This window comes from Aotus nancymaae, unplaced genomic scaffold (genome assembly GCF_030222135.1).
Source record: "Aotus nancymaae isolate 86718 unplaced genomic scaffold, 86718_ANA_hifiasm-v0.15.2.pri h1tg000032l_1, whole genome shotgun sequence".
NCBI lineage: Eukaryota > Metazoa > Chordata > Mammalia > Primates > Aotidae > Aotus > Aotus nancymaae.
Window position 1 is genome coordinate 735,959 of NW_026988446.1, and position 15,041 is coordinate 750,999.

A 15,041-nucleotide genomic window follows, 5' to 3' on the forward strand; every position below is an offset into this window, starting at 1 on the left:
GCATTTTAGGTGTTGGGGTACATGTGAAAAACATGCAAGGTTGTTGCATAGGTGCATATGTGGCAGTGTGATTTGCTGCCTCCCTCCCCTTCACCTATATCTGGCATTTCTCCCCATGCTATCCCTCCCCAACTCCCCACCCCCCCCGCTGTCCCCCCGACTCCCTCCCAACAGACCCCTGTGTATAGTGCTCCCCTCCCTGTGTCCATGTGTTCTCCTTGTTCAACACCCGCCTATGAGTGAGAACATGTGGTGTTTGATTTTGTGTTCTTGTGTCAGTTTGCTGAGAATGATGGTTTCCAGGTTCATCCATGTCCCTACAAAGGACGCGAACTCCTCGTTTTTTATGGCTGCATAATATTCCATGGTGTATATGTGCCACATTTTTCCTGTCCAGTCTATATCGATGGACATTTGGGTTGGTTCCAGGACTTTGCTATTGTAAACTGTGCTGCAATGAACATTTGTGTGCATGTGTCCTTATAGTAGAATGATTTATAATCCTTTGGATATATGCCCAGTAATGGGATTGCTGGGTCAAATGGAATTTCTATTTCTAGGTCCTTGAGGAATCGCCACACTGTTTTCCACAGTGGTTGAACTAATTTACACTCCCACCAACAGTGTAAAAGTGTTCCTATTTCTCCACATCCTCTCCAGCGTCTGTTTTCTCCAGATTTTTTAATGATCGCCTTTCTAACTGGCGTGAGATGATATCTCAATGTAGTTTTGATTTGCATTTCTCTAATGACCAGTGATGATGAGCATTTTTTCATATGTTTGTTGGCCTCATGTATGTCTTCTTTTGTAAAGTATCTGTTCATATCCTTTGCCCATTTTTGAATGGGCTTGTTTGTTTTTTTCTTGTAAATCTTTTTTAGTTCATTGTAAATTCTGGATATCAGCCTTTGTCAGACGGGTAGGCTGCAAAAATTTTTTCCCATTCTGTTGGTTGCCGATTCACTCTATTGACTGTTTCTTTTGCTGTGCAGAAGCTGTGGAGTTTGATTAGGTCCCATTTGTCTATTTTGGCTTTTGTTGCCAATGCTTTTGGTGTTTTGGTCATAAAGTCCTTGCCTACGCCTATGTCCTGAATGGTTTTGCCTAGGTTTCCTTCTAGTATTTTTATGGTATTAGGTCTTATGTTTAAGTCTTTAATCCATCTGGAGTCAATTTTAGTGTAAGGTGTCAGGAAGGGGTCGAATTTCTGCTTTCTGCCTATGGCTAGCCAGTTTTCCCAACACCACTTATTGAACAGGGAATCCTTTCCCCATTGCTTGTTTTTCTCAGGTTTGTCAAAGATCGGGTGGTTGTAGATATGTTGTGTCACCTCCGATGCCTCTGTTCTGTTCCATTTGTCTATATCTCTGTTTTGGTACCAGTACCATGCTGTTTTGATTACTGTAGCCTTCACAAGCATTTAAATTAAGACACCAAATTCATTTGCAGTGTTGTCTACTGCATCAGCACCCCAAAACTTGGAAATATGGTTTAATCTAGAGTTATTAAAAGAATATAAAATACATTTGAAACGTGGAAATTCTTCCTGAAAAATGACTGTATGTTAACCACTGCTGAAGTCTTCCCAGAAAAAGGAACCTATATTTTCTTCTTATTTATAAATACTAAAATTTAACATCTATCATGTCAGAAGTTTAAAAATTGCAAAGTTTTAATCTTGTTAAGAGAAAATGTAGGAGTTATTAGTGATTCTCTTCAGAAAGGCTAAATGCGTTTTGCTTCTGTTAGCCTTGTTAATTTATTTCATAGCTATTCTAATCTGAAGGTGTACTTTAGATCATGTTTATATGTTTTTTTTCCTGAATAGATTGACTGTGACCTCCTCAAGCTTAATCAAATTTAATTTGCTTTGATTCCTGTAATACCCAACACAGAGACAGGCTGTGAGGAGCAGGATGGAGGAGGGAACTGAAGTCAGAGGCGTCTTAGTGTCATTTCATTTTCTTCTCTGCCTCTCGGTTTCCATGAAAAAAATTGACTGTAGCAGGCAATAAAGCAGATGATATTTGCAGAAACAACAGAAGTCTTGCCTGGTAAATGGCAGGGAGTTTCTAAATCCTAGTTATGGCCCCTGAGATTTAATGCAAATGACAGGAGCTTTAAGGAATTAAGCTTGGAGAAGCGTACACTAGACACAAAGGAGGTAGGATTCTCCATAAATCTCTGTTTAACCAAGATAAAAGTAAGAAATATGTGTTATATTAATATATGAATTTCTACTTGTAAATATCCAGATGAAATGTATTCTTATATTTGTGAATCTGCACATATTATATATATATACATATATAAATGCACATCTATACATTTATATGAATTTATATAAAATAAGTGTAACCTGCATACATACAAGTTGTCTAAGACTACAGAAATTATCAAATCCAAATCCTTAAATGTCTGAATAGATGATAAAATCAGCAAGCTCAAGTAATGAAGCTCATATTACTAGATAATAGTAATAGAGGCTGCAGAATAATTCTTGTAGATACTAACTGTTTGATTGTATATGTATTTACTCATCTGTAACTGGCAATATTCTAAGCACTTTCATTACTTTTCTGCATTTAATCTTCATCAACCCTGAAATCAAACATTTTCATATCGTCTATTTTTATGTTCAATGAACAGAGGAATACCAGGTAGAGGGGAGGCTGGGTCCACCCTGCAGTCCAGCCACGGACTCTGGGCTCCTCGCCCCATGCGCCTCGGGTTTCTGAGGGCTCTGGTGTGCAGAAGGACCCTGCCCTGCTCACGGGGATGTGTGGGGTTTTGCTCCATGAAACCATAGAGCCTCACAGCATTGTCCAATACTTGGGTGGAAGAGCGCAAATGTTTGTATTGGTTTTCCACAAGTGATATTTTAGTCACTTTCTAAATAATTACTATATGGAATACACCTCTGAGAGTTTTTAAGATTCCAGATGAATCCTTAAAGCAGAGAATGTAATTCACTTCAGACTTCCCTAAAAAACTCTAAAAGCAAGGGACCAACTTCTCTCTTTTTTTCAATAATTCACTATTTGTGTCTGCATAGGGCAGTGACATGCCAATTTCTAGGACTTGTTTATATGCTCTCATCAGGAAATCTCATGGCTCAGAACTGCAGCAACTTCAGTACAAATCACCATTTTGATCCACAGTTGTGAATTCTTAGTTCCTGGTAAATGTGTTGAATTATAGATAATTTATAACCCCCAGATCTACAGGCCCATGGGCCTTTCTTTGCTTGGAACACACACACACACACACACACACACACACACACACACACACACACACACTTGTTTCAGAGGCTAGAATAACATTAACCCCAAGCTTTCCTTGGTGACCTAGGTGAAACCTTATGGCCAGCGTCACCTGGATGGCCAACCACACTGGATGGTCAGATTTCATCTTGGTGGGACTCTTCAGACAATCCAAACATCCTGCTCTACTTTGTGTGGTCATTTTTGTGGTTTTCCTAGTGGCATTGTCTGAAAATGCTTTTCTCATCTTTCTGATACACTCTGACGCCCACCTCCACACCCCCATGTACTTTTTCATCAGTCAGTTGTCTTTCATGGACATGGTGTATATTTCTGTCACTGTGCCCAAGATGCTCCTGGACCAGGTCATGGGTGTGAATAAGATCTCAGCCCCTGCGTGTGGGATGCAGATGTTCCTCTACGTGACACTAGCAGGTTCGGAATTTTTCCTTCTAGCTGCCATGGCCTATGACCGCTACGTGGCCATCTGCCATCCTCTCCGTTACCCTGTCCTCATGAGCTATAAGGTGTGTTTGTTCCTGGCATCGGGCTGCTGGTTCCTGGGCTCAATGGATGGCTTCATGTTCACTCCCATCACCATGACCTTCCCCTTCTGTGGATCCCGGGAGATTTATCATTTCTTCTGTGAAGTTCCTGCTGTGTTGAAACTCTCCTGCTCTGACACCTCAATCGTTGAGATTTTCATGTACCTATGCTGTGTCCTCATGCTCCTCTTTCCTGTGACAATCATTGCAAGCTCCTATTTATGCATCCTCCTCAGTATCCACAGGATGAACACAGCAGAGGGCCGGAAAAAGGCCTTTGCCACATGCTCCTCCCACCTGACTGCGGTCATCCTCTTCTCTGGGGCTGCCATCTATACCTACATGCTCCCCAGCTCCTACCACACCCCTGAGAAGGACATGATGGTATCTGTCTTTTATACCATCCTCACTCCAGTGCTGAATCCTTTGATCTATAGTCTTAGGAATAAGGATGTCATGGGGGCTCTGAAGAAAATGTTAACTGTGGGATCTGCCTTTCAAAAAACTATGAAGTAGCCCATTTTGACAGTAATTTACTCTTCCTCCTCTCCGCACGCCAGACATGAGAGTGTTATTCCACGACTGCCCTGGTGTTTCACCTCATTTTCACACCTCTTGTAGAAATCACTTCCCTGTACTAGAAAGCTTTTCAATTTTACACTCCGTCTCGCTTCAAAATGCATTAATCAGTCATATTACACTGATGTTACAGTTACTGAAGTTCATAACTACTTTCTGATTCTCTAGGAGATTTTCATATTCTGGAAATACATGTGGGATACTATTTAGAAGATAAAGGTTATAAGGTATAAAATTGAGAGAGAGGGAAATGAAAAAGCAGAGTTCGCAGTTAACAGTAGTTGAGTCTATACATGTTCTTTGTACTACTTTTATTTACGCTAGTTTTCTGTACATTTGAAATTAATTTTAAATAAATAATTAAAATATGTCTCCCCTCCCTCTTCACCTTTTTTGAGTTGTATTCTCTGTTTGATGGCAGTGCGCATGATATAATATTTATAAAACTTGCTGATATCAATGTAGTGCTCACTGCTGGGACAATTCCAGCCATTTATCCACCCTTATTGGAGGCCCACATGGTTTGTTCCTGAAAGATGAAAGTCTGTTATTGAGGATTAACAGTCTTCACCAAGTGGTAGGTTTTGAATCCAGAATTCCGTAAGAGATTGTAGAACACATATTAGCCTGGGTGAAAATAAGTTTCAGGGACAATTTCTAGCACAAAGTGACATCTGAGCTGAGTTTTGAAGTATGTAATTTTTAGAGAAATAAGAAGATGTAGAGTATCAAATATTCGATTGTCCACTTATCCAGTGAATATTTGTTATGCTATATTAAATCTAAAATACTTATTAAATAAAATTCAAATATGAATACTATATACTGCTTTCCCCAAGGAATTTGAGCATTAGCCTGGCATGGTATGTGTCTATGGTCCCAGCTACTTGGGAGGCTGATACAGGAGGACCAGTTGAGCCCGGAAGGTTGAGGCTATAATGAGCCGTGATCACACCACTACATTGCAGGACCTGTGCATCCGGACATTGCTGTACTTTTTTTTAACAAGCCTTGCTCTGTCGCCTAGGCTGGAGTATAGTGATGCATCTCGGCTCACTGCAACCTCCACCTCCTGGCTTCAAGGGATTCTCAGGCCTCAGATTCCTGAGTAGCTGGAATTACAGGTGTGTGCCACCACGCCCAGCTAATGTTTTGCATTTTTAGTAGAGACGGGGTTTTTCTATGTTGGTCGGGCTGGTCTTGAATTCCCAGTCTCAAGTGATCCACCCACCTTGGCCTCCCAAAGTGTTGGGATTACAGGCGCGAGTCCCTGTGCCTCACCTATTGCTGTCATTATTGCATCACTGTGGTCATTAATGTGTATATTTTTGTTAAGTTGTTTTCTTGGCTTAATTCGATATGGCTTAGAAATATGGGATGCATATTTCAAACTTTGTAGAAGTCTCTTGAGTTTCTTATGTGGCTGAGAACAGTTTATATTGTATAGGAAATTAGTAACTTTTAGGCAATAATTCTATCATTCCTTGAAGCCTTCTGCCCTGCTCCTCTCACAGGGCACATTGCCTGCTCCGTCCACTCCTGAGTGTTCTTTGCACCTGGAGGGACCTGCTCTGCCTGATCTAGGCTTTAGGAGGGCAGACGTAACGTGGTCATTTCTCCACTTCTACCTCAGGCCCTTGAGGGCATCTTAATGTCAAGGTTTATTAAACAGAAGAAGAAACTGCTCTTCCCTTCCCAAAACAAATTGATTCTCCTTTTAGATCTCACAAATAAGTGAGAATATGTAATGTTCATCTTTCTGTGCCTGACTTATTTCACTTAACATAATGACCTCCAGTTTCATCCATGTTGCTGCAAATTAAAGGATCTCATCACTTTTTACAGCTGAAGAGTGTTCCATTGTATACAAGCACCACATTTTCTTTATCCATTTATGTTGATGGATACTCAGGTTGCTTCCAAATCCTGGCTGTTGTGAAAAGTGCCACAACAAACACTAGACTGCAGATATCTCTTTGATCCGATGTCCTTCATTTTGGGCGTATCCAGTGGGATCGATGGATCATATGGCGGCTGCATTTTTAGTTTCTTGAGGAAAACATTCTTCACAGTGGTTGTACTAATTTACATTCTCACCAAGAGTGTATGATGGGTCCCTTTTCTCCACATCCTTGCCAGCATTTGCTGTTGTCTTTTGGATCTAAGCCATTTTAACTGGGGTGAGATTGTATCTCATTGTAGTTTTGATTTGCATTTATTTTATAATCAGTGATGTTGAGCGCCCTTTACTATGTGTGGTGGCAATTTGTACATCTTCTTTGGAGAAATGTGTATTCAGATCTTTTGCCCATTTTATAATTAAATTATTAGATTATTTTTTTCTAGACAGTTGTTTGAGCTCCTTATATATTCTGGTTATTAATCCCTTATCAAATGGGTAGTTTGCAAATATTTTCTCTCATTCTGTGGATTGTCTCTTCATTTTGTGGACTGAGTGTTTCCTTTGCTGTGCAGAAGCTTTTTAACTTGATGTGATCCCATTTGTCTGTTTTTGCTCTGTTGTCTGTGCTTATGGGGTATTACTCAAGAAATTTTTGCCCAGACCAATGTCCTGGAGAGTTTTCTTTTTTTTTTTTTTTTTTTTTTTTTTTTTTTTTTTTTTTTACAGATGGGATTTTACTGTATTTCTAGGACTGGTCTTGAACTCCTGGACTCAAGCAGTCCTTCTGGCTCAGCCTCCCAAAGTGCTGGGATTATAGGTATGAGCCATGGCACCTGGCTATTTTTAATTTTTTTAAATATAGGGGTCTCCTTATATTTCCCAGGCTGGTCTCTAATTCCTGACTTCGTGCAGTCCTTTCACCTCAGGCTACCTGAGTAGCTGGAATTACAGGTGTGAGCCAGTAAACTTGGCTGTTTTTATTTTAACAGTGTTTTTCATATAGCAGAAGCCCTTACATTTGATGAAGTCTAAGTTTTCTTTTCTTTTTTTTTTTTTTAAAGAGAGAGAGAGAATAGGAAGGAGGAAAAAGGAAGAGAAAGAGAGAGAGAATGGGGAGGAGGGAGAAGGAAAAGAAAGAGGGAGAGAGAATGGGAGTATTGCTTTCTTGCCCAGGCTAGAATGCAATTTAGTAATGGGTATTGAAAACCTCTTTTATACTGATAATTATACTTAATGATGTAGTCAGGAAGGAATAAGGGAAGAAGATAACAAACAAACAGCCAACCAATATTTAATTTAAACCTATGAAATGCTATGCGATTACTGAGGAGTGATTTACTTCCAATTATATAGTCACCTTTGGAATAGGTGTGAGGTGGTAATGTATGTTTTGTGTATTTGAAGTGGAGAGTTCTATAAATGTTTATTAAGTTTACTTGTTCCAGGTCTGAGTTCAAGTTCTGAATATCCTTGTCAATTTTCTATCTCGTTGATCTATAGAATCGCTAGCTCTTCTTGTTACATTGATCCCTTTGCCATTATGTAATGTCATTCCTCGCCTCTTTTGATCTTTGTTGCTTTAAAGTCTACTTTATCAGAGGCGAGAATTGCATCTCCTGCTTTTTGTTTATTAGTTTATTTTTACTCTCTGTTTAATTGGTAAATCTTCCTCCTTCTCTCTGAGTCTGTGTATTGTTGCATGTAAGATGGGCCCGGATGCAGCATACCGATGGGTCTTGGCTTTTTATCCAATTAAAATATATATAGGTTTAATACCGGCGTTTGATGCTAGCTGGCTGTTTTGCCCATTAGTTGATGTAAATTTTTTATTGTGTTAAAGTTCTTTGCTTTTTGATATATTTTTGGAAAGGCTGATATTGGTTGTTCCTTTATATGTATAGTGCTTCTTTCAGAAGCTCTTGCAAAGCAGGCCTGGTGGTGGTGAACTCTCTAAGTACTTGTCTGTTCGCAAAAGATTTAATTTTTCCTTCGCTCATAAAGTTTAGTTTGGCTGGATAGGAAATTCTGGGTTGAAAGTTCTTTTCTTTAAGGATGTTAAATATTGGTCCCCACTCTTTTCTGGCTTGTAGGGTTTCTGCTGAGAGATCTGCTGTAAGTCTGATAGGTTTCCCTTTATGGGTAACCTGACCTTTCTCTCTGGCTGCCCTTAGTATTTTCTCCTTCATTTCAACCCTAATAAATCTGGCGATTATGTGCCTTGGGGTTGGTCTTCTTGAAGAATATCTTTGTGGTGTTCTCTGTATTACCTGGAGTTGAATATTACCCTGCCTTGCCAGGTTGGGAAAGTTTTCCTGAATGATATCCTGAAGAGTATTTTCCAACTTGGATTCATTCTCTTCATCACATTCAGGTACACCTATCAAACGTAAATTAGGTCTTTTCACATAGTCCCATATTTCCTGGAGACTTTGCTCATTCCTTTTCATCCTTTTTTCTGCATTCTTGTCTTCTCGTTTCATTTCACTGAGCTGATCCTCGACTTCTGATATCCTTCCTTCTGCTTGATCAATTCGACTGTTTAAACTTGTGCATGCTTCGCGAAGTTCTCGTGTTATGTTTTTCAGCTCCATCAATTCACTTATATTCTTCTCTAAATTGTCCATTCTCGTTAACAGTTCGTCAAACCTTTTTTCAAGGTTCTTAGTTTCTTTGCATTGGGTTAGAACAAGTTCTTTTAATTCACACAAGTTTCTTATCACCCACGTTTTGAAACCTGCTTCTGTTATTGGAACACACGTGTGATCTATTAAGCCTTGTTCCGTTACTGATGAGGAATTGCAATCCCCTGTAGAGGGAGAGGCATTCTGATTTTGAGTATTCTCTACCTTTTTACGCTGGTTTCTTCCCTTCATTATATATTTGTCCGTCTGTCGTCTTTATAATTACCGGCTTTCTAACTGGGTCTCTGACGTCCAACTTGTTGATTCCCTGCACCGAGATCTGAGCAATCCACTGAGCCGGCCAAAACAGCGGTGTTAAGATTGATGGTGCTTTTCTGCCCGGGAATCTCCGGACTCTGCACCAAGAACTGGCGTGCTAAGGCACCAGCAAAACCACCACACCGGCCACAAGAGTCGCCCTGGCGACCCGTGGGGCTCCTCCACTGGGAATCTCCTGGTCCGTGAGCAACAAATATTCGTCTGAAAGTGTGGCATCCTCTCGTTCTTTGCGCTTTCACTGGGAGGTACGTGCCCGAGCTGCTAATCATCAGCCATCTTGGATCCCTGGAGAGTTTTCTCAATGCTTTCTTGTAGTAGTTTTATAATTTGAGGTCTTACCTCTAAGTCTTTAATCCATTTCAATTTGATTTTTGTATATGGTGAGAGATAGGGGGGTAGTTTCATTCTCCTGCATGTGAATATCCAGTTTTCCCAGCACATTTACAGGAAAGACTATCTTTTCCCTAGTGTATGTACTTGGCACTTTTGGTTACAAATGAGTTCACTGTAGGTGTGTGGATTTGTTTCTGGGTTCTCTATGCTGTTCCATTGGTCTATGTGTCTGTTTTTGTGCCAGTATCTTGCTGTTTTGGTTACATAGCTCTGTAGCATAATTTGAAGTCAAGTTATGTGATTCCTCCAGTTTTGGTTTTTGCTAAAACTAACTTTGCCTATTCAGGGTCTTTTATGGTTCCTTATAAATTTTAGGATTTTCTTTCTAATTCTGTAAAGAATGTCATTGGTATATCGATAGGGACTGCACTGAATCTGTATACTGCTTTAGATAGTATGGACATTTTAAAAATATTCATTTTTCTCATTCATGAATGTGGAATATCTTTCCACGTTTTTGTTTCCTCTTCAGTTTGTTTTGTCAGTGTTTTATAGTTTTTATTACAGAGATCTTTCACTTCTTAGGTTAAGTTAATTCCTTAATATTTAATGGTATTTTTGACTATTATAAATGAGATTGCATTTTTTTATCTTGTTCACTATTGGCATATAGAAATGCTTCCGATTTTTAAATGCTAATTTTGTTTTCTGCAATCTTAACGAATTTGCTCATCAGTTCCAAGAGTTTTTGGTGAAGTCTTTAGGTTTTTCCAGATATAAGGTCATATAATCTGCAAACAAGAAGAATTTCACTTTTTCCATTCCAATCCGGATGCCCTTTATTTCCTTCTGTTGTCTAATTGTTCTAGCTAAGACTTCTAGTATTATATTAAACAATAGCAGAGAAAGTGGGCATCTTTGTCATGATCTGGATCTTAGAGGAAAGGGTTTTAGCTTTTCCCTGTTCAGTATACTATCTGTGTGTCTATCACATATAGCTTTTATTGTGTTGAGTTGTGTCCTTTTTATCTTCAGTTTTTTGAACCAGTTTTTATCATGAGGGGACGTTGAATTTTATCAAGTGGCTTTTTTAGCATAGTTGAAATGATGATATGGCTTTTATCCTTCATCTGTTAATATGATGCATCACCTTGATAAATTTGTATATGTTGAACCATCCTTGCATCTCAAGGATAAATCCCACTTGGTCATGATGAGGGATCTTTCTAATGTATTACATGCCAATTGTATTCTCCAGCTCTAGAATTTCTACTTGATTCTTTTCAATGATTTCAATCTCTTTGTTAAATTTATCTGATAGAATTCTGAATGCCCTCTCTGTGTTTTCTTGAATTTCTCTGAGCTTCCTTAAAACAGCTACTTTGAATTCTCTGTCTGAAAGGCCACACATCTCTGTTTCTCCATGGTTGCTCCCTATTGGCTATTTAGTTTATCTGCTGAGGTCACATTTTCTGGGATGGTGTTGATGCTAGTAGATGTTCAGTGTCTGGGCATTGAAAAGTTACGAATTTCTTATAGTCTTTACTATCTGGACTTGTTTGTAATATCCTGCTTAGGAAGACATTCCAGATATTCAAAAGGACATGTGTGTTGCGATCTAAGCTGTGTCTGCTTTCGGGGCACGCCAAACCCAGTAATCCTGCAGCTCCTGCAGACTCAATCGATGTACCACCTGGATATTCTTGAACAAGATCTGGATGAATTCGACAGATCACCAGACAAACGCTCTTGTCTTTCTTCCAAACAAACAGAATCTTTGTCTGTGTTCTGAGCCACTTGGCACTAAGGGTGGAGTTACATAAGCACCCCTGCAGCAACCACCACTAAAAGTGCCCTGGTTCAGGTCTGAAGCCAGCCCAGCACTGAATCTCAGCCACAGCCTGCTGTAACCCTTCATAACTACCACTCATGGCTGCGCAAGGCCTCACAGCTCTAAAATCAGCAGGTGGCAAAGCCCACCAGGCCTGTGTCTTTCTCTTCAGGGTAGCGAGGTCCCCTAGGCCCCAGGGAGGTCCAGAGGTGCCATCTGGGAGCCAGGGTCAAAAGTAAAAACCTTAGAAATCGACCCGATATTCTACGGCATCGTAGCTGAGCTGTCACTCAAACCACAAGGTACAGTCTTTCTCACTCTTCCCTCCCGTTTTCAAAAGCAGAGGAGCCTCACCCCATGGCCAGGGCCACCACATGCCCATGGGAAGTATTGCCAGACTACTGCTGATGTTCCCTTAGGGTCCGAGGGCTCTTCTGTCAGCTTGTGGTGAAGCCTCCTTGGCTTGGGACTCACCTTTCAGGGCAGTGGGCTCCCCTCTGGCCCAGGGCAGGATTGGAAACGCTTTCCAAGAGCCAAGTCCTGGAGTTGAGGACCCCAAGAGCCCACTTGGTGCTCTACCCTCCTAAGGCCTAGCTGATACCTAATGTCCAAGACAAAGTCCTCTTTACTCTTTCCTCCACTTTTTTTTTAAGCAGAGGGAGTTTCACACCCATAGCCACCACATCTGGGAATGTGCTGAGTCTCACCTGCAGCCAGTCCTCCGAGAGGCTCACCCAAGGCCCTCAACGTGGTACCTGAGTATCACTGCTGGTTATTCCGGGCTCAAGGGCCCTTGAGTCAGCAGGTGATGAATGCTGCCAGGATCGGGTCCTTCCCTTCATGACAGTGGGTTCCCTTCTGGCCCAAGGAGTGTCTAGAAATGTCTACAATCTACGGCCTGGAAATGGGGGGGTGGGCGGACAATTATTAGATCATTGATGAAAAGCTCAAAGCCTTGGCACAGTGGTACTGATCAGTTGTAGTGATTTCTCATGACTCTGATTGGTGCCGTATCCCAGTGCGGATGAGCTGATATCCAAGATGCAAGAAAAGATCCTCCTCACTCTTCCTTATCTTCTCAAGTGGAGGGAAAGGTTTTTTTCTGGAGTCACAGACTGTGCAGCCTGGGGCTAGGGAAGAGGTTCCAGCACTTCCTCAGTTGCCCTGGCTGGTGTCTCAGTAGGTGGTGACCCCCCCAGTCCACAGGCTCTGGGCCAGTTCAGCACTAGGGCTCACTTAGGAGTTGCAGTCATTGTGGCCTGGACTGCCTTTCGGGTTTCTTTTAAGGCCCCAGAGCACTTTAGTCCATGGTGAAGAGGCTTGCAGGAACTCAAGTGCAGACTGCTGGGATTGGCAATTGCCCTCAGGCTAGGGCTAGTCTAAATGCTCCCTCCATGGTGGGCATCAGTTGAGTTTGGGCCCGTTCTGTTTTCTGCTATGACAGGGCAGCACTGAGTTCAATGCCTCACAATTGCCAAGCTCTCCCTCTCCCCAGCGCACAGAACTGCTCTCTGCACCGTGCCAGTGCTGCTGGGGGACGAGGCAAGGGTGCATTTGCAATTCACAATTGTTCTTCTGTCTCTTCAGTGCTCCTTTCAGCAATATAAAGTTAAGGCCAGGTACTGTGAGTGCTCACCTCATTTTTTTCTTTTTGTATAAAGGTATTTTGGTGTGTACGTGGTTATAAATTGGTGTCTTTACAGTGGGAACAATTGGTGGAGACTTCTATTCTGCCATCTTGTTCCTCCCACTTCCAGATTTTGATTCCTTTAAAGTAACGCAACTGGGCGTATTATGCCTACAATGATGGTCTTTTGTGCATATAAGGTATTTGCAGTTTATGGCTACCTGGTACTGTCATTTTCTATGTTTGCCTTTATTTTTACCTTACAACTCATGTTCTGTCTCTCCATACACACACACAAACAAATATACATATATATACATATAAATATGTTACATTTATGTATATATGTGTGTGTGTACTAAAACTAAGATGTAGGCATTTTCACATAAGAAGTATCCCATTAAAAAAAAAAACGGAGAGAAATTGGCATACATATAAATAAAGAAACCTGAGGTGGGTGGTGAAAGAGGCAGAGAGAAGCAATCTGAAAAAGAAAAGATTCAGAAATCCGTTAAACCTGTAAATCACATTGTTTCCTTTTCTTGGATCTAACATTTACACAAGCTATTTTACATGCTGTATCGTTTTCTTTAGGTTTTGTGATTAAACACATTTAAAGCCCAGTTGATGTCTTTACAGTTAAAAATGGGATGTGTACCTTATGATATGTCACAATAGAAGTAGCAAAATGTAACTAGCAAAACTTAGCAGGCAAAAAAAACAGGATGTTGGAAAACAGCACGTATGCAAATGTTAACTTCATCTTTTATGCCAGGGATAGACTTATCATTTAAAGTTGCACATCAGGTAATACAACACAATTTACATTCATACATATTACTATGAGACGACTAAACAAAAATGATTGGTAACAGTGCACCTTATGCATCAAGACGATGAAACCAGGCCGGGCACAGTGGCTCACGCCCATAATGCACTTTCGGAGGTGGAGGCAGGTGGGTTGCCTGAGCTCAGGAGTTCAAGGCCAGCCTGGGAAATATGGTGAAACCCCACCTCTACTAAAATAAGAAAAAATTTGCTGGGCATTAATCCCAGCTAAAGAGGCTGGGGCATGGGAATTGCTTGAAGCTGGGAGGCAGAGGTTGCAGTGAGCTGAGATGGTACCACTGCACTCCAGCCTGGGTGAGGGAGCGTGATTCCATCTCAAAACAAACAGACAGACAAAAAAGGGGCGCAATGGATGCTGATGGCCTGAACTCAACTGATACTAGTGAGATGGAGAAATGGTTTGAGTTAGGTATACTTTAAAGGAAAAGGGAAACAACCCGTCTCATGGATCAGATATATTAGAGGAAGAAAAAAGTATCACTAAACGAGTGTATAAAAATGCTCCCTAAGTTCAACAGAAACAGGTGATTGATGGGTCCCGATATCCAATAACAGATAATCTTCCGAATTTATACCCAGATTTGACAACCATGCCATGATGTTTAGAAAACTGAGCTCATGCCAAATGTTAATCGAGAAAAATACACAAATCTCTCTAAAGTTGTTCTTCCCTGATCAGCTTGGATGCAATGCAATGATCTAAGGTTTTGAAATTCCACTTTTGGGACTAGAAACCAATTTTTAAAAACTGATTATTTAAGGAAAAAATACTATTTATAATAATATAAACAATCATAATAATACTATTAGCCAATCACTTGAAGTATAGCCACTCACTGAATCCTCATTACAAACCTCATTCTTAGCTCCAATTAGTCGTTGGCAGTTTTTATTTTGCTTACGACTATGTCACTAGCTTCCAGTATAATGCCTGACACACAGTAGGTACTCAAATTTCATTGTTGAATAAATTATTTCTTTTTCTGTTCAGAGTAGAACCTGAATTTCTTCATATAACAGGATGGTCCTCTACTGTATCTGATATCTGCCTGACAGTCACTTCCTTTGTCATGGTTGAACGAAGAATTAATCTCAAAACTCAAAGTGTGATGTTTCTACAGATAAGCTGAGCAAATGCTGATTGGCAG

The 15,041-nt window shown here is 40.6% G+C and overlaps 1 protein-coding gene across 1 annotated transcript; it reads left to right on the forward strand.

The window, feature by feature from the left end:
• Window positions 1-3,364: 3,364 nt before the first annotated feature.
• Window positions 3,365-4,327, forward strand: LOC105731081 (olfactory receptor 2T4). The gene has a single exon (XM_012472657.2). The coding sequence runs from the start codon at window positions 3,365-3,367 to the stop codon at window positions 4,325-4,327; it is 963 nt and encodes a 320-aa protein (XP_012328080.2).
• Window positions 4,328-15,041: the final 10,714 nt, after the last annotated feature.

Coding starts and splice junctions, on each gene's coding strand:
- LOC105731081 (XM_012472657.2), top strand. CDS start 3,365: ATGGCCAGCGTCACCTGGATGGCCAACCACACTGGATGGTCAGATTTC.